The sequence below is a fragment of the Panthera onca genome, chromosome E1 (assembly GCF_046562875.1).
Source record: "Panthera onca isolate mPanOnc1 chromosome E1, mPanOnc1 haplotype 2, whole genome shotgun sequence".
Classification (NCBI taxonomy): domain Eukaryota; kingdom Metazoa; phylum Chordata; class Mammalia; order Carnivora; family Felidae; genus Panthera; species Panthera onca.
Genome location: NC_138352.1, coordinates 13964109 through 13989855, shown reverse-complemented (window position 1 = coordinate 13989855; position 25747 = coordinate 13964109). Strand labels below are relative to the sequence as shown.

General features: G+C 56.3%; 2 protein-coding genes across 5 annotated transcripts in view; one reads left to right on the top strand and one right to left on the bottom strand.

The window, feature by feature from the left end:
• Positions 1–13126, bottom strand: part of CARD14 (caspase recruitment domain family member 14) — a 37296-nt gene extending 24170 nt beyond the window's left edge. Inside the window, exons 1-5 of one of the 4 annotated variants that reach the window (XM_081791137.1) lie at positions 12241–13126; positions 11649–11810; positions 9312–9538; positions 3353–3574; positions 831–1060 (exon numbers count right to left, since the gene is read on the bottom strand). In XM_081791137.1, coding sequence (XP_081647263.1) covers positions 831–1041 — 211 coding nt within the window. In that variant the 5' untranslated portion in view covers positions 1042–1060; positions 3353–3574; positions 9312–9538; positions 11649–11810; positions 12241–13126. The other 3 variants (XM_081791136.1, XM_078438038.2, XM_078438037.2) reach the window with 3 other exon arrangements.
• Positions 13127–13227: 101 nt separating this feature from the next.
• Positions 13228–24714, top strand: EIF4A3 (eukaryotic translation initiation factor 4A3). Its single transcript, XM_078438041.2, has 12 exons — positions 13228–13461; positions 15300–15372; positions 15936–16002; positions 16408–16470; positions 17055–17187; positions 17675–17755; positions 19920–20061; positions 20537–20675; positions 21435–21550; positions 24005–24112; positions 24206–24333; positions 24501–24714. The coding sequence occupies exons 1-12, from the start codon at positions 13293–13295 to the stop codon at positions 24515–24517; spliced, it is 1236 nt and encodes a 411-aa protein (XP_078294167.1). The 5' UTR covers positions 13228–13292; the 3' UTR covers positions 24518–24714.
• The last annotated feature ends 1033 nt before the right edge of the window (positions 24715–25747 follow it).

The window sequence follows — 25747 nt, the reverse complement described above, 5'->3', positions numbered from 1 at the left end:
CGGAGTGGGTGGGAGGGGGGTCCTCATGGACTCTAATGACCGTGTTGGTGAACCTGGGAAGGGCCCCGGGGTGGGGGGGTCCTCACCAACTCTCATGACCGTGTTGGTGAACCTGGGAAAGGCCCGGGGGTGGGGGGTCCTCACCGACTCTCATGACCGTGTTGGTGAACCTGGGAAAGGCCCGGGGGTGGGGGGTCCTCACCGACTCTCATGACCATGTTGGTGAACCTGGGAAGGGCCCCGGGGTGGGGGGTCCTCACCGACTCTCATGACCATGTTGGTGAACCTGGGAAGGGCCCCGGGGGGGGCCCTCACCGACTCTCATGACCGTGTTGGTGAACCTGGGAAGGGCCCCGGGGTGGGGGTCCTCACCAACTCTCATGACCGTGTTGGTGAACCTGGGAAGGGCCCCGGGGTGGGGGTCCTCACCAACTCTCATGACCGTGTTGGTGAACCTGGGAAGGGCCCAGGGTGGGGGGTCCTCACCGACTCTCATGACCATGTTGGTGAACCTGGGAAGGGCCCGGGGGTGGGGGGTCCTCACCAGCTCTCATGACCGTGTTGGTGAACCTGGGAAGGGCCCGGGGGTGGGGGGTCCTCACCGACTCTCATGACCATGTTGGTGAACCTGGGAAGGGCCCCGGGGTGGGGGGTCCTCACCGACTCTCATGACCATGTTGGTGAACCTGGGAAGGGCCCCGGGGGGGGCCCTCACTGACTCTCATGACCGTGTTGGTGAACCTGGGAAGGGCCTGGGGGTGGGGGTCCTCACCGACTCCCATGACCATGTTGGTGAACCTGGGAAGGGCCCCGGGGTGGGGGGTCCTCACCGACTCTCATGACCGTGTTGGTGAACCTGGGGCTGTGGAGCACCTCCTCCTCGTCCAGCTGGTCCAGCACCTTCGCCTGGCGCAGGTAGGGCGTGAGGCGGCTGGGGCAGATGCTGCTCACGATCTTGTGGCGGTGGCTCTCCATCATGTCCCACAGCGTCTCCTCATCCAGGGCTGTGAGCGTCGAGTCTGTGCGGTGAAGGGTCGCCATGACCGCGTGCTCGGGAACGCTGGAAGGAGAGGGCGGCCATGGAGGGCTGGGACCAGGGACCCGGCCTCTGGGCCCCGGGAGGCCTTTCCGGTCAAACCACCTTTCCCCGGCTTGTGTGCAGGGAAGGGAATGACCCGTCTGGAGAGGATGGTGACGCTGGCCCTGGCCCTGGTGTCCCAAGACCAGCGGGGGGATTATCCTTCCTTAGCTTCGATTTTAAACCAATCCCTTGAGGGTTGATGGGGGGTGGGTGATGGGCATTGAGGAGGGCATCTCCTCAATGGGATGGGCACTGGGTGTTGTATGGAAACCAATTTGACAATAAATTTCATATTAAAAAAAAATTAAACCAATCCCTCTACTTGGAGCAGAGCAGGAACTGGCTTCTTTTGGTCTCAGGGCACTGAATTTGCCTTTGAAACACAGGAAACTGCCCTCGGTGCGGAGAGCCGATTTACAAGATTGATCTCGAACATGCATTCTCTCAAGAAGGGTGATACGGGGCCCCCACGGGATCGAAAACTGGTTCTTGAGCAAAAATTCTCAGTCCTGTGTGTCCAAAGCACAGCCGTGCATAAACAGATACTCAGGACCTTTGTGATACTAACGTCGCGTGGGAACGCGGTGAGGGAGATGTCCAGCAAGTCTCCGCAGGGCTGAGGATGACACAAGGTCTAGGGACACCGCCCTGGAATAAGTGTGAGGGTTTGGGCGCCCCGTCTGGCAACCCAGCAACCAGAGGAGGTGCCCACGGTCCACGGTGAGGGCGTCGGGGGCAGTCAGGCGGGAGCAGGGCCGGGACAAGGGTGCTCACACAGGAGGCACCCTGACTTCACTTGGCAAGGAAGACGCCTGTGATGTTTCAGCAGCCCCAGGACACTTGCACTAGGCACTCAGGAAACGTGCTAGGGAACGACACTTTGTAAAAGCGTATTATAGAACAATTGAAAACGAAAACCAAGGACTCAGAGCAAGTGGTAAAGGCCACGACCTCTGGGCTGGCAGGGTGTGTGGATTGAAGACAGACAGGTCCCTGAAATTGCTGAGCTGCAGTGGGTCTGGGCAGATGCCCCAGCTGGAGTCACAAACTCCTGGTCTGCCTAGGTGACGATCATGAAACAGCTCACTTTGAAAGTACCGGAACAGCCGCCCTGGGCATGGGGTGTTGAGGCTGACTGATCTAAATTCCAGAACCTTCTGTCGGGAGGACCTTGGAAGGCGCCACCCAGCCTTCCATCCACGGAACACAGAACACGCCCTGGGCGATCCCAGCTTTGCAACGAGCTGCCTCCGTAGCTGTGTCCCCACCTGAGTCTCTCTCTTCCCTCCTGGCCCTGGCACGAGGTCATTAGACCATGAATCCATCGAAATCATTCTAAAATGTTTTTAAACCCTGGGCTGGCTCAAGCTTATTTTAAAACATTTTTGTTTACATTTATTTATTTTTAAGAGACAGAGTGCAAGCACGGGAGGGGCAGAGAGAGAGGGAGACACAGAATCGGAAGCAGGCTCCAGGCTCCGAGCTGTCGGCACAGAGCCCGACGCGGGGCTCGAACCCACGAACCGTGAGATCATGACCTGAGCCAAAGTTGGACGTTCAACCGATAGAGCCACCCAGGCGCCCCTGGTTCAAGCATATTTAAAAAGTCCTGCAAATACACAGTATAACCATGTACCCATCATGCAGACTGCACTCATTAAGGAAACGCATTGTTGGAGACAGACAGCTCAGTCCCGCTGGCTGCAGCCTGCCCTCCTTCTCGCCCCGAGGTAGCTGCCTTGCACGTGGATGCGTCTACAAACATACGCCTGCGTTTGCACCATTCTTTGTGCACAGAGTACCTGTAGATAAAGAGCATCTTTACTGTTGACTCTCACTTTACATACACAGGGTCAGGCTGGGCTCGGTGCTGCGTGTTCCCGAGGCTTGGCAAGTTGGATACTTACACATGCATGCCCCCCCCTTTTTTTTTTTTTTTACTGGTGCCGGGTTCACTTATGTGAACAAACCATTTATCGACGCCCCTGTCGATAAATGACCCACTAGGTCATTTCCATCTGTCCTCCGTTGCACTCAGCGCTGTGGTGACGTCCTCTCAGACCCCTGAATTCCTGCGATTTGGCCCTTTTCCTTGGAATGACCAGCTGGGCCGGCGGGGCTCGAATGCCTCTTGAAGAGGTCTGTGTGGTAAAAATGCTGGAAAACCAGAGCCAATCAACCCTTGTACACTAAGGAGAACGGGGAATAGTGGATGGAGAACCCACGTCCGTGAGCGGCCCCCCACAATCCCTAGGAGGACGAAGTGCTCACCAAGGGACCCTCCAGCTCCTTCCCACGGGCACTCCTCACAGTGCGCTGGGATCCGGTGTCCCCTCCGTGGCCAGGTGCGGTGCCGGCCGCCGGCTCCCTTCTCTGCGGGCTGCGGGGCAGGACGGGGCTGGGCGCAGTAGCCCCCCAAGCCAGCGCCAAGTTGGCCTGCCTGCTCTCGAGCCACGTGACTTGCTCCAAAACTCAAAGTTCAGGCACCAAAGACTAAGGCAAGGGAGGAAAACAGAAGGCAAATTCTGATCCAGGAAATAATTTGACAGATCTCTGACTTCCGTGGTTTCTCAGTGACTACAGACACTTCCCCGGGGCTGGGAAGCAGGGTCCTCGAAGGAAGCTGGGTCGCGAGCCCTAGAATGTCAAGGGCGCTTGCCAGGTGCCGTGGGTACCCACAGTGCCTGGGCCCCTCTGGGACTGTGGTGTTGGTGGCTCGTGTCGATGAATACACTAAAAGCCATAAATTGCACCCCTTAAATGGCTGAGTTGTCCAGTATATGAATTACATTTTAATAACGTCTTTTTTTTTTTTTTCAAATAAAAAGACCACAGAGCTGTCAGCAACCACACCCTGCTTCCCTCTGACCCCACGCCCTGCCCGGATGCAGGGGAGGGTGGGTGGTGAGGAGGAACCCAGGGGATCGGCCTGCCCCCGCCTCCCCGAGGCCAATGCCTGCCACCCTCGGCATATGGGACACCAGCCCCCCGTTCCTCCTTCCATCTTCTGGGCCACGCCGGGCCTGCACACGCCCTCAGCCGAGCTCCGTCCTCTGCCCTGGGATGTTCCCTGATGCCCCCTCCTTTCCGTCCTTCTCGGCCCAGCATCCGAGTCCCCCTCAGCTGCCCTGCACCCCCAGGAGCGCCTGTTCCGTGACATCGATGACACCCCATGAGAGCAGCTGACTCCCACACGTCCAGCTCAGAGTCTGGGTCAGATTCAACATACAAAATCCGTGCGAGTGGTAAAGGTGCTGCCTGAAGCAGGCCCGCGGGACCCCTCTGCCCCAGCTCCTCGCAAAGGGAGCCAGAATTTTATATATTTATATAAAGCAGCCGCAAACTGAGGGGAGCTTTGGCCGCCGAGCCCTGAGACTGATGGAGAGGTGTCGCGTGGGGCGGAGGGGCACGGGGCCCCGGGACAGGACCAGGGAAGGGTCTCAAGGACTCTCTCCCCACTAACTGCTCGTCTGGAGAGAAGAAAACTCGGGCTGAGTCTGCAGAGGCGAAGGCACCCCAAACTCCTCCCGACTTCCACTAGAGGAAGCTCCACAGAGGTGGGCGGACCTTCCTGGGGGCGCAAGCACCCTGCACTGATTGGAGGCAGAAACCTGGACCCCAGGCTGCACTCCCAGCCGCACGGTGAGCACCGGGTCCATTCGGTTTCGGGCCTGGCCCCAGACTTCGTGGGACTCCCACACAGAGTCTGCTAGGACTCGACTAGCAGTCCTAGACCCTGCCCCATCGGAGGGAACACAGAGCATCAGGGCAGATGAAGACAGAGGTCTCCCCAGGACTCTCCACACCCCAACCAACCGCCGCCCTCTCCTGGGACCCTGGGGCCGGGTAAGGGGGTGTAGCTGGGTGGCAGCCATCGCAGCCCCTCCTTTGTGCGGCGAAGCAGCCGACGATGAAACCCCGAGTGGCACAAAACACGTAGGAGTGTCTTTGCAACTCGGTTCTGATGTATTCTATTTTTTTAAGTTCACTTATTTACTTTGAGAGGGAGAGAGAGCGGGGTAGAGGCAGAGAGAGAGGGGGGGAGAGAGAATCCCAAGCAGGCTCCGGGCTGAGTGTGGACTGAGCCGCGAGATCATGACCTGAGGCGGAACCGAGAGTTGGACCCTCAACCCACTGAGCCCCCCAGGCGCCCCTCGGTTCCAGTTTAAATAGGCCTTGGTCCCAACGGTGAGGAAAAGTTACCCCGCAGATCCCTCTAGACCTTTTCAACTCTGCGAAACGCACGCGCAGACGTGCTCACACTCGCTCACACGCACAGATGCACGCACAGGACTCCAGAATAGGAGAACGTGAGTCAGCGCGAGCTTAGACCACCCGGTGACCTGCACGCATGGTGGGTGAGGCCAGTGGTCACCCAGCGAAGGAAGCGGTGCTTTCTTGCACCCCTCAGCTAAGAGCCCACTCCAGTGCCCCCGTTTCCATGTGTGGCTGTGTCCTTACCACCAGCAGCAGGCAGCTGGGTGTCGAAACCTTCCTTCCCCTTCTTTCACCTGGGGCAACAACGTAGAGATTACACATAAGAGCGTTTCTTTCATCCATCGCGGCCCACGATGCCAAAGCGGCACTGAGCCACCAGAGAATGTTCAAGTAATGAAACCAAGCCAGATGGGACGAGCTGTTCCCTCCTCTCGTCCACAGGCAGGCACCTCCACTCCTAATGAGGCAGGAGCCCCCCCCTCCCCCCGCCCCGGACAGCTCCGGACCCCATCCCGACCTTCCACCTCCCTGTATGCTGACCTGCTCTCTCGGGCACAGACTCCATGCCCTCGCCTTCCTTGTCCGGGAGAAGCAAAGGCAGGCTGACCCACCACGGGCTGAACAGCCGAGGAGCAGGTCTGACAGGTCCTGCCGTCTGTCCCGGCCCTGCCCACAGAGGCTGTGCCTTGCCCTGGGTCTGTGCAGATCTCACGGCAGGGAGGACGCTTGCTTTTGTAAGAACCCCAGAATCCACAGAAGGCAGTGACTGAGAGGGTGATGGAGACTCTCGGGGTCTTGGGGTGCTGGGAATCTTCTCTCTGTGAGCAGTCAGCCCAGCGCATCGTCAATCCCTCAGGATAAGTCCTGGATTTTTGTCTGGTTCTCATGGTCAGTTGTGGGGATGTCTTAGGCATCCCAATGCACCCCCCTAAAATCAGCATTTGATAACTACTATTTAGGGTTAGACAAAGGTCTTGGCTCTCTTCTCACCGCTTGAACCACCATGCCCCGAGCTCTACAACGACCTCTCCTCCGTCTGCTGCCCCGACAACACCCCCCACCCCGGCTTCTGGCCAATTCTTAAGACGGCTGTTTGTTCGGGGATGTGCCAGGGCAGGGTCATTTCCTTCTGTCCTCACATCCTCACCGTGACCCACAGTGCCCTGCGTATCTTGTACTTGCTGATATCACATCCATTTACCTGCTCCACACACAGGGGCCTGCTTGAAAGCCTTTGAAAGCTCCAGGCACACTCCAGCCCCAGGACCTTTGCACGTGCGGTTACGTCTGCCTGAAATGCTCTTCCCTTCACTTCCTTTAGGACTGCACTCAAGGGCCATCTTCTCAGAGAGGTCTTTCTGGGCCATTCTATTTAAAATCACGGACTCCCCACTCTGGTTATCCCTCCCTCCTCTTTTCCCTGCCTCATTTTTCTCTGTTGGACGCACTGCTTCTGAATATGTGAAACATCCCGGTTCCTTGTTGGTCTCGTGCCTGCCTCCCCACCATGAGCCTGTAGCCTCCAGAGGGCAAGAATCCTTGTTTCTCCTGTTCTCTGCTGTGTCCCCACACCCAGAACAGTGACGCTCCATCACGACTCCGTGGGCTGAGCAGGAAGGACCTTAAAGATCATCATCCCAACAGACAAGGGTCAGTTCCCAAGGCCACACAGCCAGTTCATGGCAGAACAGCAACAGAATGAGGCGAGGAGGAGGAGGAGGCTGTGGCCGCCTGGGAAGAGGGGCCAGAGCGCAGACCTGAGGTCACATTTGGACACAAACTCTCAGCCGGGACTCTTAGGCAGGTTACTTAACTCCTGAGCCCTGGCTTTCTTCCCTGCCCAGTGGGGTTAATAGTGGCACCCGCATCACGGCGGGAGAGCGCTTCTCACCGTGCCTGGTGCACGGAAAGTTCTAGGTAGTTATAAAAAGCTCAAAGAAATGCCAGCATTCTAAGTGGAAGAGGAGGCCAGGGAAGGTGGCTGAATCCTCAATAAGCCTCTGCTTATCTGTAAGTTCTTTTGGTAAAGAACAGAAATACCAAGGGGCGCCTGGGGGGCTCAGGCAGTTGGGTGTCTGACTTCAGCTGGGGTCATGATCTCACAATTCACAAGTTCAAGCCCCGCGTCAGGCTCTGTGCTGACAGCTCGGAGCCCGGAGCCTGCTTCGGATTCTGTGTCTCCCTCTCTCTCTGCCCCTCCCCCTCTTGTTCCATGTCTCTCTGTTTCTCTCTCTCAAAAATAAATAAAAACGTATTTTTAAAAAAGCAGAAATATCAGAAGAGCTGTCAGAACAGAGTTGAGGAAGCCCCCGGTTCCCAAAGGGCCATGAGCTCAGAAGGAGGCCAAAAACCATTTCTTAGTCACCACGGCAACGTCGGGTAGACCCCGACTGACAATTTCCCCACACTTCCAAGGTCAAGAAAGCAGTATTTCTGTTAACTGTATTTCTGGTTTGGTTGAAAGAGTGTCTTCTGGAGGGACACCCAGGGAGTGGGTTGGGGTGGGGGACCCGGTAGGCATGGGGACAACGCCACCTAGTGACCACATCCCAGAGATGTGATCAATAAAGGATCATGGAGTGATCAATAGTCACTGTCAACTGCGCGGGGCCACAGAGCACCTCTGGGGGATACTCTTATCCGTAAAACGTAGGGAGTGTGAGTGGGGAGGTTTCTGGGCTTGCTTTGCAATCATGACGTTGGCAGCGGGTGGGGGTGCGGGTGCTAGGTGCTGGGTACGTGGAGGTCCCGTATGGAGAAAGGCAGACCCAAAACAGAAGCCAGAGAACAGGAGCCCAGGTACCAGCCCACGGCCCTCAGGGGCAGGTTCCAAACAGGGGATGACGTACCTAAATGGGGGCTATGCTCCTTCGCTCTCCCGACTAACGCCGGGCAGGATTCCAGAACTTGTAGGCAGCTTCTCAACTGCTGAGCTGGAGGCGGATTGAGTGTCCCAGGGCGGGGCTGGGCGTGGTTCTGAGGCTGGCCTCTGGTGTGCAGCCAGCAGTGTGGACCCCACAGCCCCCCTCGGGTACAGAGCCGGCAGCGCGGACCCCACACCCACCTCTGGCCAGCACCAGTTCGGAGGGTGGGCCGAGGAGGGCAGGAAGCAGCTATTTCCACAGGAGCAGGGAAAACCGGTCATTCTCGGTTGCTTTTCCCATTCTACGTGCAATCATCTGCCTGTCAATCCCACTCGGATGTCTAGGCATCTCAAATCTGACTCAGCCAAACCAGGTCTATCGAAAAAAATGTTTTATTTGTTCTTGAGAGAGAAAGAGAGACAGAGCACGAGCAGGGGAGGGGCAGAGAGGGAGGGAGACACAGAATCAGTGTCAGCACAGAGCCTGACTCGGGGCTCAAACTCACGGACTGTGACATCGTGACCTGAGCCGAAATCAAGAGACGGCTGCTCCACCAACTGAGCCACCCAGGCGTCCCTAAAATTAACCATTTTAAAGTGAACTATTCAGCGGCATTTAGTGTTTTTGTTTTGTTGTTTTGTTTTGTTTAGAGAAAGAGCATACAAGCAGTAGAGGGAGAGAGAGAATCACAAGCAGGCTCCGTGCTGTCACTGTGGAGCCTGACTCAGGGCTCGACGCTCCCAATGGTGACATCATGCCCTGAGCTGAAATCAAGGGTCAGACACTTAACTGACTGAGCCCCCCAGGCGCCCCTGGAACGCATTTAAACTCCACTCACAGCCTGTAAGACCTTTTATGATCTGGCCCTGCTCGCCTCTTGTCCCACCCCCACACTTGCCCACGCTCACAATGCCACCGATACCTTGGCTTCCTTCCCCTCTCTTGTACTGATCCCCTGCCTGTCTGGGAGTGTTCACACTCGTCATCCCTTCTTCCTGGAACACTCCTCCCTGGGGTGTTTCCATGGCCACCTCCCTTAACAACTTACACGACACCTTCCTCCAGTCACCCAGTAAATCAGCGACCCCCTCTCTTCCACTCTGCTTTTTTTTTTTTTGCATCACAGCCATGATAAAACCTGCAATTACCTTATTGGTCTGCATGTTTTGTCGGGCTTGCCCTCCTATGGAACACGAGCTCTGCCCGGCAGTGCTGTCTGTCCTGTCCGCCACCCAATCCAGCTCCTGGACCAGCGCCTGCTCCACAGAGATGCTCCTATGCACCTGTACCTTTGCCGCCCAAATGCCGGACGCTGGCAGGGTGTAGTCAAGGCTCCAGCCAGTGGGTTCGGGAGCACAGTGAGAGAGGGCCACTCCTAGAAAGGAACAGTGGGAAGGGCAGGAAGTCCATCTTGGGGGACAGCCCCTCAGATTCAGGGCATCAGCTCTTATGGTGATGATTCATGGGAGCCCAGCCCAGCCCAGCCCAGCAGTGCTAACCTAACCCTCCGTCTGCCCCCGGACAAGACAAGCCACTTTGACCTGGTCTAACACAGGTACCCAGAAAGAAGCGGGTGGGCTCCTGTGGTGTAGCCCACCGACCTGTCCCTGTGCTCCCCACTGCTCTGGGATGAGCTCAGGTTGCTCCCGAACAGCCGGATCTGTCCTGCGGTCCTCCTGCCCTCCTGCTCTACGCAGCCAGGCACACCTACTATGTGCTTGGGCAGGATGGGGAAAAACACAGACACGGGGCGCTGCCCTCCCTGACATTAGTCTAATCAGGTAGGGCAGCCTCCCTCCCCCAAACATAAAGGGTGTGGGAAGTGAGGCGCGGGAGGAAGAGGGGGTACCGTGCCCAAACAGAATGGGTGGGTCCCCTGTAGGGACAGGAAGTCCTGGGATAAAGGGCCCGGAGGTGAGAAGCCATCGAAATCCACTTTTTAGGGGACTCAGAGTGGAGCCATTTCTACTCTGCAGCTTGTAGCTGGAATTGTAATTGAGGTGTCTGTTAAGAATGGAAACATTAATCTGCATGTTCGAGCAGTGGAAACGTGTACTGAGGGCCAAGCTGGGCTGTCCGTTCGTGTTTTTTTATTCTTGAGAGGGTGTGTGAGCAGGGGCGGGGCAGAGAGGGGGACAGAGGATCCGAAGCAGGCTCCACGCAGACAGCAGCGGGCCCGATGCGGGGCTCGAACTCACGAACCTTGAGATCACGACCTGAGCCCCAGTCGGACGCTCAACCGACTGAGGCACCCAGGCGCCCCCCCGGGGTTGTCAATTCTTGCTTTATAAGCAGATGCTACGCCCAACGCAACATAGCGACGTGGAAACAGGAGGCCAACAGACAGAGCAAGTGACTAAGGCGTGTTCTCAGTACACAACTAACCAGTTACGTTTGCTATTGGCGATGAAGCAAAATGCGTTTCAGACCCTGCTGACCCTTTGGGGCACGTTGCATGGGCTTCGTGAAAGTAGCAGAGTATTGGAGCAGGAAAACATCTCCCGAAGTGACTCTTTTCCCGGCCGCACTTACCAAGAGCCGCCTGTCCCGCGTCATAAAAACACGGCTCTGCTGTCATCTACTGAACTCTGAGCTCCCCAGAGTGGATTTACCCTCCTTGTTCTCCCAGAGGCCTCCTGGCCACCAAGGGGGACCTGCCTGTTATGTTCAGGTGCACCCCCGCTGTGTTCTAGACCTCACTGTATTTTGGGGGGGGAGGGTGTCATCCCATCTGATTACGCGAGCCTCTGGGACAAAGACCACGTCTGCCTGGTTCCCCTTTGCTCCCTGGGGAGCACTGCTTATGAGAGACTGCACTGATCTCCCCCCCACCCCACCTCTCGTCCTTTTCCGTGGACTCTGGCCTAAAAAGTCAAAAAGTTACTGGCCCCAAACAAAAGGAAGAGGCTTTTAAGATGTGTATTCAAACACAGCCAAAGGGCCTTGCGGGAACAATGGCATAAAATGCCGTAAAAGTGTGAAGGCGAAAGACAAGCCGGGTGGATTGTGAATTAGGATGAAGAGTCTGTGAGCAAGCGCCAAGAGTCAATTCTCCCCTTTGCACTTAGTAGGGATGCAAGAATTTCTTCCTTTCCCCATTGATGTCAGAATTTGTAGAGTCTTCTTTTTACTCTCTCCCCCACTCCTGGCAAGGTTATTTTACGTGCTAGATATACCTAGAGCAGCACTGTCCAATAGGAATATCATACACAGTGTGATTAAAACATTCCAGTAGCCGGGACGCCTGGGTGGCTCACTGGGTCAAGTGTCTGACTTCTGCTCAGGTCATGGTCTCGCAGTCCGTGAGTTCGAGCCCCGCGTCGGGCTCTGTGCTGACAGCTTGGGGCCTGGAGCCTGCTTCCGATTCTGTGTCTCCCTCTCTCTCTGCCCCTCCCCCACTTGTGCTCTGTCTCTCTCTCTCTCTCTCTCTCTCTCAAAAATAAAAATAAAAAATAAACATTTAAAAAAAAAGAAAAGAGGGGCACCTGGGTGGCTCAGTCGGTAAAGCGTCTGACTTCTGCTCAGGTCACGATCTCACGGTTTGTGGGTTTGAGCCCTGTGTCGGGCTCTGTGCCGACAGCTCGGAGCCTGGAGCCTGTTTCGGATTCTGTGTCTCCCTCTCTCTCTGCTCCTTCTCTGCTTGTGTTCTGTCTCTCGAAAATAACCATCAAAAATCAAAATTGAGATTAAAAATAAGTGAAATTAATTGAAATAACATTTTATGTAACAGTATATCTAAAATATTGCCATTTCAACGCACAGTCAACATAAAAGTTATTAATGAGATATTTTACACCCTTTTCTTATAGTGTCTTTGAAAGAAAATAAAGTTGCTATGTCTTCTCCGCAGAGGATTATCCAGCGTCCTCTCTGAGGCCGGACAGTTTTGCAAACTGTGCTGTGTTGTACGATGCATACGTATTTCAAAGTCTAAGAAAGCGAGTCAGCTTTAGAAATACTCAACATTTGACTACCACCGGCATTCTTATGAGGCATGCTTATCGGATCAATTACCTCCTAGAGTTTGGACATATTCTGCCCTTAGTGTGGGTGTTTCAGAAGGCAGGTCTCACTTACCTATACCGCAACACATTGCGCTTTACGTATGCCTGGTTTCGTGGAAGAAACGATTATCCACTTACAAGTAAATTAACCTTCACAACAGGAGAGCGTTCCAGCACCCTTGGAAAGAGATGGCGGGTTAAACACATGCCCAGTGAAGCGAGCCAAGCCAACCAAGAGAAAGGGAGTGTAAGCCTCACAAAATTAAAAGCACACAGAACGAAGCCAGGTCGGGAGGTGACGCCGGTCCAGGGGCGAGCGAGCGAGCGAGCCTGGCACTGGAGGCACTTAGGCAAGTTTAAGGGTCACACGCAGGACTGGCTCTCGGGTACAGGGCGACAAAAGCCGAGCCCTCCGGGGTTCCCTTCCTGCGGGGCAGGCACGGTGGCGCACGCGGGGCCCGGGAGCTGCAGGTGCAGCGCAGCCCGGGGGTCGTGCCCTCACACACTCGACCGGCGCAGGGACTCTCCCTTAGAGGCTTAAAACCCGGCTACCTAATCGGAGCCGGCAGCGAGGCTTTCCAAAAGTAAACTCTTTGCATCGGGGGCCAGGGACACTGAGCGGCAGCGCTGTTTCCCGCGGCGAGCGGGCGCCCTCCGCTCCGGCCGGGACCTTAGCGGAACCAGGGTGCGGCCGGGGGCCCTGGCTCGGCGGCTGCCGCTGGCGGGGTCCCCACGCCCACCCACCCGCGCGCAGGGTCCCCCGTCCCGGCGGTAATGGAACAGAGAACACCAGCCCCACATTCCAACCAGCCCCGGCTGCCCGCCGCTTCGGCCCTATTTATAAGGGGTGGGAGGGGCCCCGCCCCCCGCCCCTCGCGAGTTCCCGCGGCGGCTCAAACGCGCGAGAGCAGCAGCAGCAGCGGCAGCAGCACCGCCTCTCTCCCTGAGGCCCCCTCCCTTTCCCTCTTCAGGGGAAGAGGAGCTCCACCGCCCCTCCCGAGACGCGGCCCCGACGCACGCTCGTACGCATGCGCGCGGTGGCGTCAGTTCCTGGCGCCGGCGGCGCGGGGCCCTGCTTCCGCTTTCCGCTGCGGCGCGCGCCCCGCTCTCAGCCGACTCGGGATCATGGCGGCCACGGCCACGATGGCGACCTCGGGCTCGGCGCGGAAGCGGCTGCTCAAAGAGGAGGACATGACCAAAGTGGAATTCGAGACCAGCGAGGAGGTGGACGTGACGCCCACGTTCGACACCATGGGCCTGCGGGAAGACCTGCTGCGCGGCATCTACGCCTACGGTCGGGGGCCGCGGGGTGGCCGGGCGGCGAGGGCGGGGGCGCGGCCGGGAGGGAGTCCCGGGGCCCAGCATGCCGCGGCCCCGCCGTGTCGGTGTCGGAGGCTTCGGCGCGTCGTCCTCGGTGCACAGCACGGTGCCGGGTCCAGCGAAGGCTGAGAAGTCTTCCCGGGCACTTGGGAGCCGTTCATGCGTTGGATAACGGGCTTGTACCTAGTAGGTGCTAGGGACCCGCGCTGCTCTGGGCGCTAAGGGTTTGGCAGTGAATCCGGCAGGCTCGTGCCTAGACCCGAGGCTGCTTCAGGCAGTGGTGATGGCTGTGACGCGGGGAGCAGGGGGAGTAGTGGGGCTACTGTTTGAACTGAGGTCTGGATTAAGGAGCCCGTCGTGAGAGGACCGGGCAGAGGGGAAGAGCTGGTGCCAGGACCGTGCGGTACTAAGTCCAGGCACAGAAAGAAGCCTCCTGTGGTGGGAGCCCAGGGGCGACTTTGGAGGGGCAGACAGGGCCAGGTCTTACAGCGTGCTGTGTGAGGTGATGAAGAGTTTTTTATTTCTAAGTGCAGTGGGAAGCCCTTGGAGGGTTTTAAGCAGGGGTCGGATTTGCAGGTACAGAGATTATTTTGGGAGTCTGGATTTAAGGGGAGGTGAGAGGTGAGGCTGGGGAGGAGGCAGGGGAGAGGTGATGGTGTTGCGGTGGCGATGGGTTGGATGTGAGCAGCAGAGGTGGGTGGTGGTGCTGTTTGCTTAGGTGGGGAGCCCTGGAGGGAGGCAGAGTCGGGAGTTCTGTCCTGGGCGAGGTGAATCTCAGGGGCTTGGAAGCCATCCAGTTGGAGATGTTGGGAGGCAGTTGCCCGAGTTGGGAGCCTGGGAAGAGTTGGGGCGGGGGGGGGGGGGGCAGTGCAGATGGGAGTGATCAGCATCTGTGTTTAACGCCTGGGACTGGGCTGTCATTCACCCAGCAGTCCTTGATGTTCTGGCAGTTTAGACAGCAGAGAGGGTGCTGAGGGGATGGGAGGTGAGAAGTGCCAGCGCATCCCCGCCTGGTGCGAGGCTGACAGTCCTGCCTGCCTCCGGGCATCCGGGACATCCCTGCCCCAAACACTTTTTAGTTTCCCAGCTACGTGCTTGTCATGGTGAGGGTTTTAAGTCATCTATTATAGTTTTTACGTTAAATGGAAGTTGTACTGTATTTTAAAAGACTGCCCCAAATTAAAAAAAAAATTTTTTTTGTACATAAACTTTTGTTTACTCGGAAAATACTTTTACTCCTTCAGAGTAGCCTCGTTCCCCGGTAACAGTCACGTAGAGGGATGGTGTCCTAGTTTGTATAGCTGCACCGCGAGTGGAAGGGGCACAGTGTGGACCCCGCAGAAAGACCCAGGCAGTAGAGTAAATGCAGTGTAGACGCTTGGACAGCATGCAGACCGATACGGAGAGGGAAGAGGGGCGGCTGCAGAGCCACTGGACTTCTTTCCCTTCCTTGTAGTTCAAACAGTAACGCAAAGAATAGCTCTGCAAGTGACTGTAAATAACACAGAAGGGATTGCAGTCAAAGGTGAGCCCCCGCCCGGGGTCCGGGAGTGCCACCGTTAACTTTTTGGGGGGTTTTGGTAATCCACCTGAGGTCTCTGTATTCTGCAACGGTGTTTTTTAAATAAGGATTTTGTACAAATGAGATCCACGTTAGTATGAAAACATGGTTCAGCCCAGTTCATTCACCAGCTGTTTGTCGAGAGCTTCCGTATGTTGGACTTGGGGTTAGGGGGGTGGGGTGAGGGCTTAAACAAGGATACCGAAGAGCTTCCAGCGTGTGGTTAGAACTAACTTTGTTTCTCTCTGCAGGTTTTGAAAAACCGTCAGCCATCCAGCAGCGAGCCATCAAGCAGATAATTAAAGGCAGAGACGTCATCGCTCAGTACGTCACTGGCCCCAAACGGGGTTAGGCTCCAGTCAGCCCAGTGCAGAGAGTGCTTTGGGAGGACCATTTTTCACCCTTTCCTTGACTTTAATCCACAGGGTGTCTTGTTTTTTTCTTTTCCTGTCCTTTTTCTTTTCCTTTCCTGTCCTGTCTAGAAAGCCGTCATATTTTTAGCCAGCCTTACCTATCAGTTGGCGTGTGGAATGGTTTATAATACTCTTAATGGCTTTATCCCCCATTTGCCTTATTCTTAAAGACTTGGTTACAAGATGAATTATTTTTGGAGGCTGGTTTTAGTCCAAGATTACAGAAAAGAATTACATTTATATAAAGGGGAATCTCTCCTTTTCTGCCACCGGTAACACTTGGTCTCCCTTGGTGACCCCGCAGAGCCCCCGCCCTTCTGTTGAGGCACTGGTCTGCTCCGGGAGCTGGGGCTCCTGCTCAGAAGCTGCCCAGGTGCTCCTGCACCTGCCCCTGGGGGTAATGGCATGGTGGGGGTGCCATGAGTGGGAGCAGGGAGCCCGTTCTACACCCTCGGTCTGTGTTTTCTCGAACAGGTCTCAGTCTGGCACAGGCAAAACCGCCACGTTCAGCATTTCCGTCCTCCAGTGTTTGGATATTCAGGTAATCTGCAACTCCTAGGAAATCCTTCCTTTTCTCCTCTAACTGCAGTTCAAAAAGGGCAGCTTTGAAAAATGTCTATTGGGTTGTACCGACTCAACTAATTTCTTAAGAGGTTCTTAGGTGTGTACTCACATGAGAGCTAATACTCTGTCATCAATTCCTTGTCGTTTAAACCGAGAGATCTATCAGCGGACATTCTTGTCTGCAAGCCGCAGTCCTGCCTGGTAAACCCCGTGATTGCTGGGTTCACGCTTGAACTCACATTCGGGTTCGTTTACCTCTGTTAGACGTGTGGTCTAATGTGCGGTTGACGTGAGATAACATTGCAAAGCGGTCTGCGCTGAACTAGTGTCGTGTACCTCAAAAATACTGAGGACTCTGTTTTCTGACACATTATTTTACCAGGTTCGTGAAACCCAGGCTTTGATCTTGGCTCCAACGAGGGAGTTAGCAGTCCAGATCCAGAAGGTGAGACCCAGGGAGGCGGTGCCGTATTTGCAAGTATTGCTTTCTCATTCAGTGGTCAAAGGCTGACTGGTTGGTTGAATCTAATCCTGCTTTTTGGTTTCCTCTAATTTTATTTCCTGATCCCTAACATTTGTGACGTGAATTTCTGATACGTTTTAAATCATTTTTAACGTTGCTGGTGTGATTCCACTAGCTTTTTGCGGTTTTAGAATTGTAATTTTTTTCAGAAAAAGATTCGTTTTAGTTAAGCGGGTGTAACTTTTATACTTAAAACACTATAAACACTTGATACAGGTTAAGAAGTAAATACTGTCTCTGGGTGGCTGGGATTATGAGTTTTATGTGTTTCCGGGGTATTTTGTAATTGAAATGTACTGCTTTTGTACTAATAAGCCAGCAGCAAAACGACTTCATTTTGGCACAGAATAGGAGGGGGAGAGCGGGTCTTTTTGTAGTTTTATGCTGTAAATAATAGAATAAATGACTCTTGGTGGTCGTCTTACGTTGGAGGAGAAATTACCTTCGTTTTGGGAAAACCGTGAGGTCTCTGACTTTGCACGAACGTGAGCCTCGTTTGAATTCAGGGCCTGCTCGCGCTGGGTGACTACATGAACGTCCAGTGCCATGCCTGCATCGGGGGCACCAACGTGGGGGAGGACATCAGGAAGCTGGACTACGGGCAGCACGTCGTCGCCGGCACCCCCGGGCGTGTCTTTGGTAAGCGCTTCTGTCTGTAAAAGTCACGCCCCCAACAGGGTTCGCAAGTGGCGTTTAAACTGCCTGGGACTGTTTCCCGTTGCCATGCGGCGTCACAGTTTTGCACATGGGTGACGTGTAGGAGGTGGACAGAGGTCTCTGAAATGCCGTGAAAATGTGAAGAACAGCCAGAACGGCTGGCCCTTTCCTTGTAGCCTGAGGTCTAATTATCTCTTTTCTTTTCTTTTCTTTTCTTTTCTTTTCTTTTCTTTTCTTTTCTTTTAATGTTGGTTTATTTTTGAGAGAGAGAGACACACACAGAGTGTGAGCGGGGCAGGGGCAGAGAGACAGAGACACAGAATCCGAAGCAGGCTCCAGGCTCCAGGTTCGACTCGGGGCTCGAACTCATGAACCACAAGATCATGACCTGACCGAAGCTGGACGCTCAACTGACTGAGCCACCCAGGTGTCCCTTGAGGTCTAATTATTTTTAACTGTGGTTCCGTAGACATGATTCGGCGCAGAAGTTTGAGGACGCGCGCTATCAAGATGTTGGTTTTGGATGAGGCTGACGAAATGTTGAATAAAGGTATGAGTAACAGCGTAATTTCCTCCCAACGTTTAACTACGTTTTCACAGCACGAGGTGGAAACCAGCTAACACAAGCGTTCTCCGCGTGAGCAGAAGCGCTCGGCCCAGTCGCGACTACGAAATAGAACTTGCGCCCTGTCCTTCCCGCGGTGGGGAAGGGACCGCTGTGCCACTGCTCCTCGCGCGTCCGGGGCTGGCGCAGGTGGGGAGGCGCGCGGTCGAGGCGGGGCGCGTAGAGATGCCTGCTGTGCCCTGTGGGGCCCTGGCGGCTGTGACAGGGAGCCTGGGTTTCTGGTAACAGCGTGTCGTGTTGTCTAGAGGTTCTGTAATCTCTCTAGCTAGCTGTCCTATTGGTTGTCTAGGCTTTTACTTTCTTATCTCGATTTAAATTTACCTTATTATATATTTTTCAACGTTTACGTAATTGTTTTGGGAGAGGGATAGAGAGCGAGCAGGGGAGGGGCAGAGAGAGAGGGAGAGAGGGAGACAGAATCCCAAGCAGGCTCTGTGTCGTCAGCACACAGTCCCGCTCGAGCCCACAAATGGTGAGATCGTGACCTGAGCTGAAACCGAGTCGGACCCCAACCGAAAAAGCCAGCCAGCTGCCCCCTTTTTTAAAAGAATTTTAATATTTATTTTTTGAGGGGCGCCTGGGTGGCTCGGTCGGTTGAGCGTCCGACTTCCGCTCAGGTCAGGATCTCGCGGTTTGTGAGTTGGAGCCCCACATCGGGCTCTGTGCTGACAGCTTGGAGCCTGGAGCCTGCTTCCGATTCTGTGTCTCCCTCTCTCTCTGTTCCTCCCCCACTCATGCTCTCTCTCTGTGTCAGAAATAAACATTAAAAAAAAATATTGTTTGAGAGAACTCGTGCCAGCAAGCAAGGGGGAGGGGCGGAGGGTGGGGACGGGGACAGAGGATCTGAAGCAGGCTCTGTGCTGACCGCAGAGAGCCCGATGCGAGGCTCGATCCCACAAATCGTGAGATCATGACCTGAGCAGAAACCAAGAGTCAGACGCTCAACCCACTGAGCCACCCAGGTTCGTAGGCTGATCTTTTTCCCGGTTACGTTTTAAAGCAAATTTTTAGACTCCACGCGTACCTTTTAGGATTTTCACGTGTTTCCATCAAAACGTCTGAGGACAGATACGTGACGCCCCCCTCGGTGGTGGCGGCTGTGGTGTGAGGACGGTGACAGGGAGATGCGACTGACAGATGCTTTGGGTCCAGCGCCCGTTAGAGCGCCTCTCCGTGTGTCCACGCCTCCGCTGCCTGTACACACCCTCCCCTCAGTCCCTGCCCCCACACCGGGGGGTCACCGGGTGACAGACGCAGTGGCTTAGGTGTGGTTCCTGCCGGTTTTCCCGGTGTCCGGACCTGCGGGGCCCCTGCTGCGTGAGGAGCTGTCCCCGCGCCCCTCTGTCCGGAGGCCCTGCTCTTCTAGGGGACGGCGCGGTCACCGCTGCGCACTCGGGCGGCTTCCTTAGCGTTTGAGGAAGCGTCGCCTGCGGGCGGCTCCTCGCGGGCGGCCCCTGGGGCGGCCGTTCGCACAGCGAGGTCTCCAGACGGACGGTGTCTGCATCATCTGGGGGTTTGCTAGAAACGCAGGTCTTGGGCTCTGTCATTTGTGGGGTCACGACTTCGCGGTCTGTTAAGGGGCCTTTGGAGGCCGGGACCCGCCGTGCGGGCATTCTCACGGGCTCGCCTGCTGACCCCGCGTCCTGCCCGGGGCAGCGGAGGTCGCGGTGTGGTGGCCCGTGGGCCAGGTCCCACCAGTCGAGGGGTGGTTGACGGGTGACATACACCCCTAAGGATCCCACGTGTGCGGGAGATTGTTCTGTCCGAATCCGGATCTCTGGTTTCTCTTAAAACGTGGCAGATCTGGCCACGTCGGACGCACATCCTCACAGCAGCCCAACAGCAGCGGTGACCGCCAGCAGGCGTCTGAGGTCGTGGGCGACCCAGGGCCGGGGCTTCTGTTGCTCCTCACGGCCGGCATCCGGGCCTGTCGGGGTGGGGCCGCGACCCCCAGAGACGGCAGAGAGGGGCGCGTGGATTTCCGGGCTCCGCGGAAGACATTCTTTGTGAAACCTACGTTTCACATCCGCGACCTCCGTGTCCAGTCGCGCGGCCTTCAGAATTCTCCGCGTCTCCTCCTTTGTCCCAGGTTTCAAGGAGCAGATTTACGACGTGTACAGGTACCTGCCCCCGGCCACACAGGTGGTGCTCATCAGCGCCACGCTGCCTCACGAAATCCTGGAGATGACCAACAAGTTCATGACGGACCCCATCCGCATCTTGGTGAAGCGGTGAGCACGCCCCACGCCTCGGGTGCCGCAGCCACAGGCCACGTAGCTGGTGTTTGGGTCTGCAAACGTGTAAAGTGTTTCTTGTATTCTTTTTTGAAAAGCCAGCTTTGGGGCACCCGGCTGGCTCAGTTAGTGGAGCGTGGGACCCTTGATCTTGGGGTTGTGAGTTCGAGCCCCGTGTTGGATGTGGAAAAAAAAAAAAAAAAAAGCTAACTTTCACGACGGGCCTTCTCCTTTGGCTCCGCGATTCCGAATTTATGAGCTAGCTGACGGTATTTGTCCATCATTGCCGTGGGAGCAAAATGTGCAATACGAGGTGTGCAAGTTGTTGAAGGCGCAGGCTGGTGGGGCCCGTGCAGCAGAGGTGCTGGCCCCCGGGAGGGTAGGGGCCGCCGCCGGGAACGGTGCGTGGCTTGTGTGCGCCCTCAAATCTTGGTGGAGGAATGAGTTCCCGGGACGTGCCTTTGTCTTCCAGCGATGAACTGACCCTAGAAGGCATCAAGCAGTTTTTTGTAGCGGTGGAGAGGGAAGAGTGGAAATTCGACACCTTGTGTGACCTGTACGACACGCTGACCATCACTCAGGCGGTCATCTTCTGTAACACCAAGCGGAAGGTACGTAGCCGCCTTAGCTCTTCAGTGTTCTCGTGGCAAAAACTGAACTTGGTTCTCTTTGGAACGCAGCCCAGACCTTGCCCGTGGTGGCTCAGAAGGGGACAGGTGGGCGTGGCCAGGGAAGCTGTACGGACGTGTTCATGCTGGTCCCAGGACCGGACACACGGACGTCATTGGCTTTAGGTGGGGCCCCGGGCCTGGGTTTTCCTAGGCTCCCAAGTGATGCTCTTGTACAGGTGGACCAGACAGCCAGGAGTCGGCCACCTTCCAGAGGAGATTTGAATTTAAGTTTCAAATGAGAATAGTGAGAGACGGCCTTTTTTTTCCCTTGAGAAACGTACACGGAACCAGCGAGAGGAGTTTTGCCCCAATATGTGCTGGGCAAACGTTTCCCACACGTCTAGTAAAGATTCCTCTGAGGTTTTTTTTTTTTTTTCCCCCAAAGGTTTATTTTGAGAGAGAGCAAGCAGGGGAGGGGCAGAGAGGGGGGACAGAGGATCCCAAGCAGGCTCTGAGCTGTCAGCGCAGAGCCCGACGCGGGGCTCGAACCCAGACGAACGTGTGAGACCGCGACCTGAGCCGAAGTCAGACGCTCAACCCGCTGAGCCAAACCCCAGGCGCCCCGTGATCGATCCGCGTGTTAAGGGCCCCGGCGCTGAGCGTTCACGTTGGTTCCGCGGACGACTGAGCTGAGGTCCGCAGCACGCGCCCCGGTCTGGTTTCTGAGCTTACGGTGGCGGCTGCTGCTTTGCCCTGCAGGTGGACTGGCTGACGGAGAAGATGAGAGAGGCCAACTTCACGGTGTCGTCCATGCACGGCGACATGCCACAGAAGGAGCGCGAGTCCATCATGAAGGAGTTCCGGTCCGGCGCCAGGTGGGTCAGCGCCACTTCCGACCCCGGACCGAGCCCTCCTGCCTCCTGCCTCCTGGGCGTGGGCGTGGGCAGCCCTGCGGGGGCGCTAGGCTGGGGGGAGCTGCCATCACCTCGGGGGTGGGGGGCGGGTAGGGGTCTTCACTGCCGAGTAAGGAGGTTTTCCGGTGGTGCTTTTGTGTTGGGGTCTTAGCCAAGTACCGCTGTGGTCGGAGAGCACGTGGCGTCGTTCCTCATAGCGTGTACCCAGGTTTGCTTGCCGGCCCGGCACGCTCACTTCTAGATGCCCCGTGCGCGTGTGCACAGGCCGAGCGCCCCGTGGTCGCCGTGCCCCGGAGGCTCGGTTGCCGGTTGCGTCTCGGACCCTCCGCACCCTCCCCTCTGTTTCTCTTTACTGTCTCCGCAGCAGCGAGGGAGCTGTGGGTGCAGCTCTGAGTTCCGTGTGTCCTCGATGGGTCCTGAGGCCGTCGTGCCGACCAGTTCAGGGTTGTTGGGTTTCTGCAGGGTTAGCCTTCATCACAGAAGCGTCCCTCCGTCCGTAGTAATGCTGCCTGTCGGCAGTCCTGCCGTGAGGCCGGCCCGGCCGCCTTGTGGGGTGGGTGTCCCCGCCGGGTCCCCTCACGCGCCCCGCCCCCACTCCGTGTGCCGCCCGAAGCTGCAGGTGTGCGCTGTGCACACGGCTCGCGGTGGCTTCTGGTTGGTTTTCTTCGTCGTCGTAATGCTGATCGCTGTCTTGGGATGCAGTTCGTCCCGTGTTGTTTGATGCTGTTGAAACTACGTTTGAATTAATCATCTCATCAGTGCGTTTACCTCTCATGCTCTTTTTCTGATTCCTTTTTTTAAAATTCGTTTTGAGAGAGAGCACGTGCACATGCAGGGAAGGGGCAGAGAGAGAGAGAGAGAGAGAGAGAGAGAGAGAGAATCTTAAGCAGGCTCCGTGCTCAGTGCTTAGCCTGATGTGGGGCTTCTGTGAGACCATGACCTGAGCAGAAATCAAGAGTCGGACGCTTAAGCCGGCTGAGCCCCAGGTGCCCTGGTTTTGGATTTCATATCCTCATTCCTTTTCCCCATTTCCTTTTCTCCTGAGGGAGTGTAGCGCTCTGTGCCTCCATTCTCCACATCTGTTGTGATTGGCACGTGGGCCTTCGTCCCTGCTCCCGCAGAGACCAGAGGCTTCAGTGACCCCTGCATTTCTAGAAAGCGGTGGTGGTGGTCACGTGTTTTCTAATATCACAAACTCCACAGGACGCCTCTGCTTTATGTGACAAAACGTACATACGTTCAGACTCATACTATCATTTTACTCTTTGTCTTTGAACTTGTGTCTGGGATGGATGTCCTTCTCCTTGAAGAATGTCTTCACCTATTTGGTTTGGGGCTGCCAGTGACCCAATGACAGAGTGTCCATTTTGGTTTGTCTAGAAGTGTTTATCTCGAAGGAGAAACTTGCTGAGATAGAATTCTGGGAAGTCGCCTGCGGTCTCGCTGCTGCCCCACCCCCCACCCCCGCTTGTCTTTCGCTGTCTCAGCGGCTCCTGCTCTGATGCGTCCGTGCGGCTCTGGTCTTTCCTCCTGCTGGGCTGCTGTCCGGCTTCCTGCCCCTGCCGTGTGGCTGGGCTCCTCTTCCCTCTCCCTCTGGGGCTGCGGTTGTAGGTGATTATGGGGCAGTGACACCTCCCCGTTTTGTTTTGAACTCCATTCTCCTGTGTTGCTGTCCCTTAAATTGAATGCTTCTAGACCAGCGACGTCCAATAGAAATATATAGTTCAGGCCACATCTGAGATTTCCTAATACCCGTGTTAAAACAGACAAAAAGAAACAGGTGAGGTTGATTTTTAATACAGTATTTGACTCATCGGGGCGCGTCATTTCAACATTTGCAATATGTAGCATTAAAAATACTAATTAAAGTGTTTTTTACTTTTTTTTGTACCGAGCATTGAAAATCCTGTGTGTATTTTACACTCTAAAGAGCATCTCATTCCGGGCCAGCCGCGCTGCACGTGCTCGATGGGTAGGCGGGCTGGTGGCCTCGGTATTGGACGTGGCGGCCCGTGGCGTGTCCGATCCTGCCCTGGCTGCGGGACAGAGCGCTGTGAGTTGCATTTCAAATTTGAATACGCTGTAAAGCCTGCGCCAAGGTCCAGAGGCCACCAGCCCTGACTCCCCTCTAGGCGGAAGTAGGACGTCTTTCCCAGTTGTTGATACGGGGCTGGGTTCAAACAGTTAAACGTAGTGCAGCAGAAGCTACCAGAACTCTCTTTATCAGACGGTGCGCGTGAACTGAGCACAACCACAGATGCGAGGCCCTTCGTGGACAGGTCTTTCCGGTGCCGCCCCGACGCTGCACGCCTGCAGGGGGGCCGGTGTGAGGGTGACCTGACGTGTTTCCGCTCGTAGCCAGTCTTAAGCTTTCGTGACCGGGGTGATTGCCTCAAGCACCTTCTCTCGTTGCAGCCGTGTGCTCATCTCCACGGACGTCTGGGCCAGGGGCTTGGACGTCCCTCAGGTGTCCCTCATCATTAACTACGACCTGCCCAATAACAGAGAGTTGTACATACACAGGTAGGGGTGGGCTTCCCGTGGGCCTCCCGTTGGCGGGTGTCCCGTCCCCTCTCCTGCTGCGTGTACTGAAGGGGTTTTGCTCTGCCCTCGAAGAATCGGGCGCTCGGGCCGCTACGGCCGGAAGGGGGTGGCCATCAACTTTGTGAAGAACGACGACATCCGTATCCTGAGAGACATCGAGCAGTACTACTCCACCCAGATCGACGAGATGCCCATGAACGGTGAGCCGGCCTGCCCGCCAGGATGTGTGGCACCCGCCGTTGCCCTCCCCCTCCGCCTCCCCCTCCCGTCTTGTTTGTGTCTAGAATACGTCGTGAGCCTGTAGCTCAGTTTACACGTTTGCACCCCGTTTGCATCCTTCCTTCACACGTGCCTTTCTCTCCCTCAGTGGCTGACCTGATCTGAGGAACCCGCCGCGTTGATGAGCTGGCGACCGTCGCCCACCTCGTGCCGCTGTCGGGAAGTGTGCGGGGGCGGTTTCTGGGTGATGGGGTTTGTGTGAGCTTGGCGACAGCCCCCGGGACAGGCGAGCCCTCGGTGTTCTTTTCTTACCCACGTGTAAATAATGCTTGGAGTTTTTTTCATTAAACGTTTAAAACTTTTCCCATAAACTCTTAATTTGTGTTTTTTTTTTAATACTTCTTTTTGAAGCAATCTGCATACCCAGCCTGGGGCTTGTCACGATCCCGAAATCAAAAGTTGCACGCTCCACCGACTGAGCCAGCCAGGTGCCCCTCAGGTTTATATCTGTTCAGGTGCCACCGGCCCTTCTAGTAACGTGCTGGGCGATCTTGGGCCACAGGTCGGGTCGCTTCACTCTGCTTTCTGTCTCTGTCGGTGAACGGAAGTGGTGGTACAGCCCGCCTGTGCAGACCTCCCCAAGCGGGTCGAGATGGCAGCAGCCGAACGTCCACGGTTGTGGGGAGCTTGAGACGTTTCTGAAGTTCGCCCGGCGACTCCGACCCCGGGCATCACTGTCGTGTGGCGTGTGCAAGGAACTTCCCGACGAGCTCCCGTCCTGGAGCGGGGCCGCACAGGGTCCGATGCAGCACGTGCAGGGCACCTATGTGCCGGCAGCGGAGACCGCGACACCACAGCCCCGGCCACGTGCAGCCAGGAAGCAGCCGCCGTGCCGGGCACCGGATCCCACTTCTCGCGGTCGGGAGGGAGGGGGTTCGGCAGAAGAGGCCGTAGGTCCTTGACTCCAGCTTGGCCCTGGGTTTGCGCACCAGGAGCGGGAGCCCCGGGCGAGCAGCTGGGGGGAAGGGTTTGTCAGCAGCCGTAGCGTTTCTGGCTTGACCAGCGCGGTGTGGGTGGAGGAGGGAGGGGAGCACGCGGGGGCCTCGTCCGTGGCTCGGGCAGGGGGCGGCAGGAAGCAAGCCAGAGGGAGAGACGCGTGAGAAGCCGAACTCAGGCGCCGTCTAGGAAAGAGAACAACTAGCAAAACACAGGAAAACATTCAACGTGGCAGGTGACTCAGGTGTGACGTGTGGCCAGGAAAGATGTAACGACCGTGAGTGTGGCGAGGGCGTGGGAACGTCGGTGCTGTGGTGTCAGTGGGAAAGCAGCCTGGCCCTGACCAGTGGGAGCAATGAAGATGTTCTCTCTCTCTGAGGGGGGAGTTCTGCCTTAGGC

Bases quoted from the DNA above. Each gene is read 5' to 3' on its own strand.
- EIF4A3 (XM_078438041.2), top strand. From the start codon at position 13,293: ATGGCGGCCACGGCCACGATGGCGACCTCGGGCTCGGCGCGGAAGCGG. The intron at 20,676-21,434 runs GTACGTAGCCGC...TTTGCCCTGCAG, and splicing joins TCTGTAACACCAAGCGGAAG to GTGGACTGGCTGACGGAGAA. The intron at 21,551-24,004 runs GTGGGTCAGCGC...CTCTCGTTGCAG, and splicing joins GAGTTCCGGTCCGGCGCCAG to CCGTGTGCTCATCTCCACGG.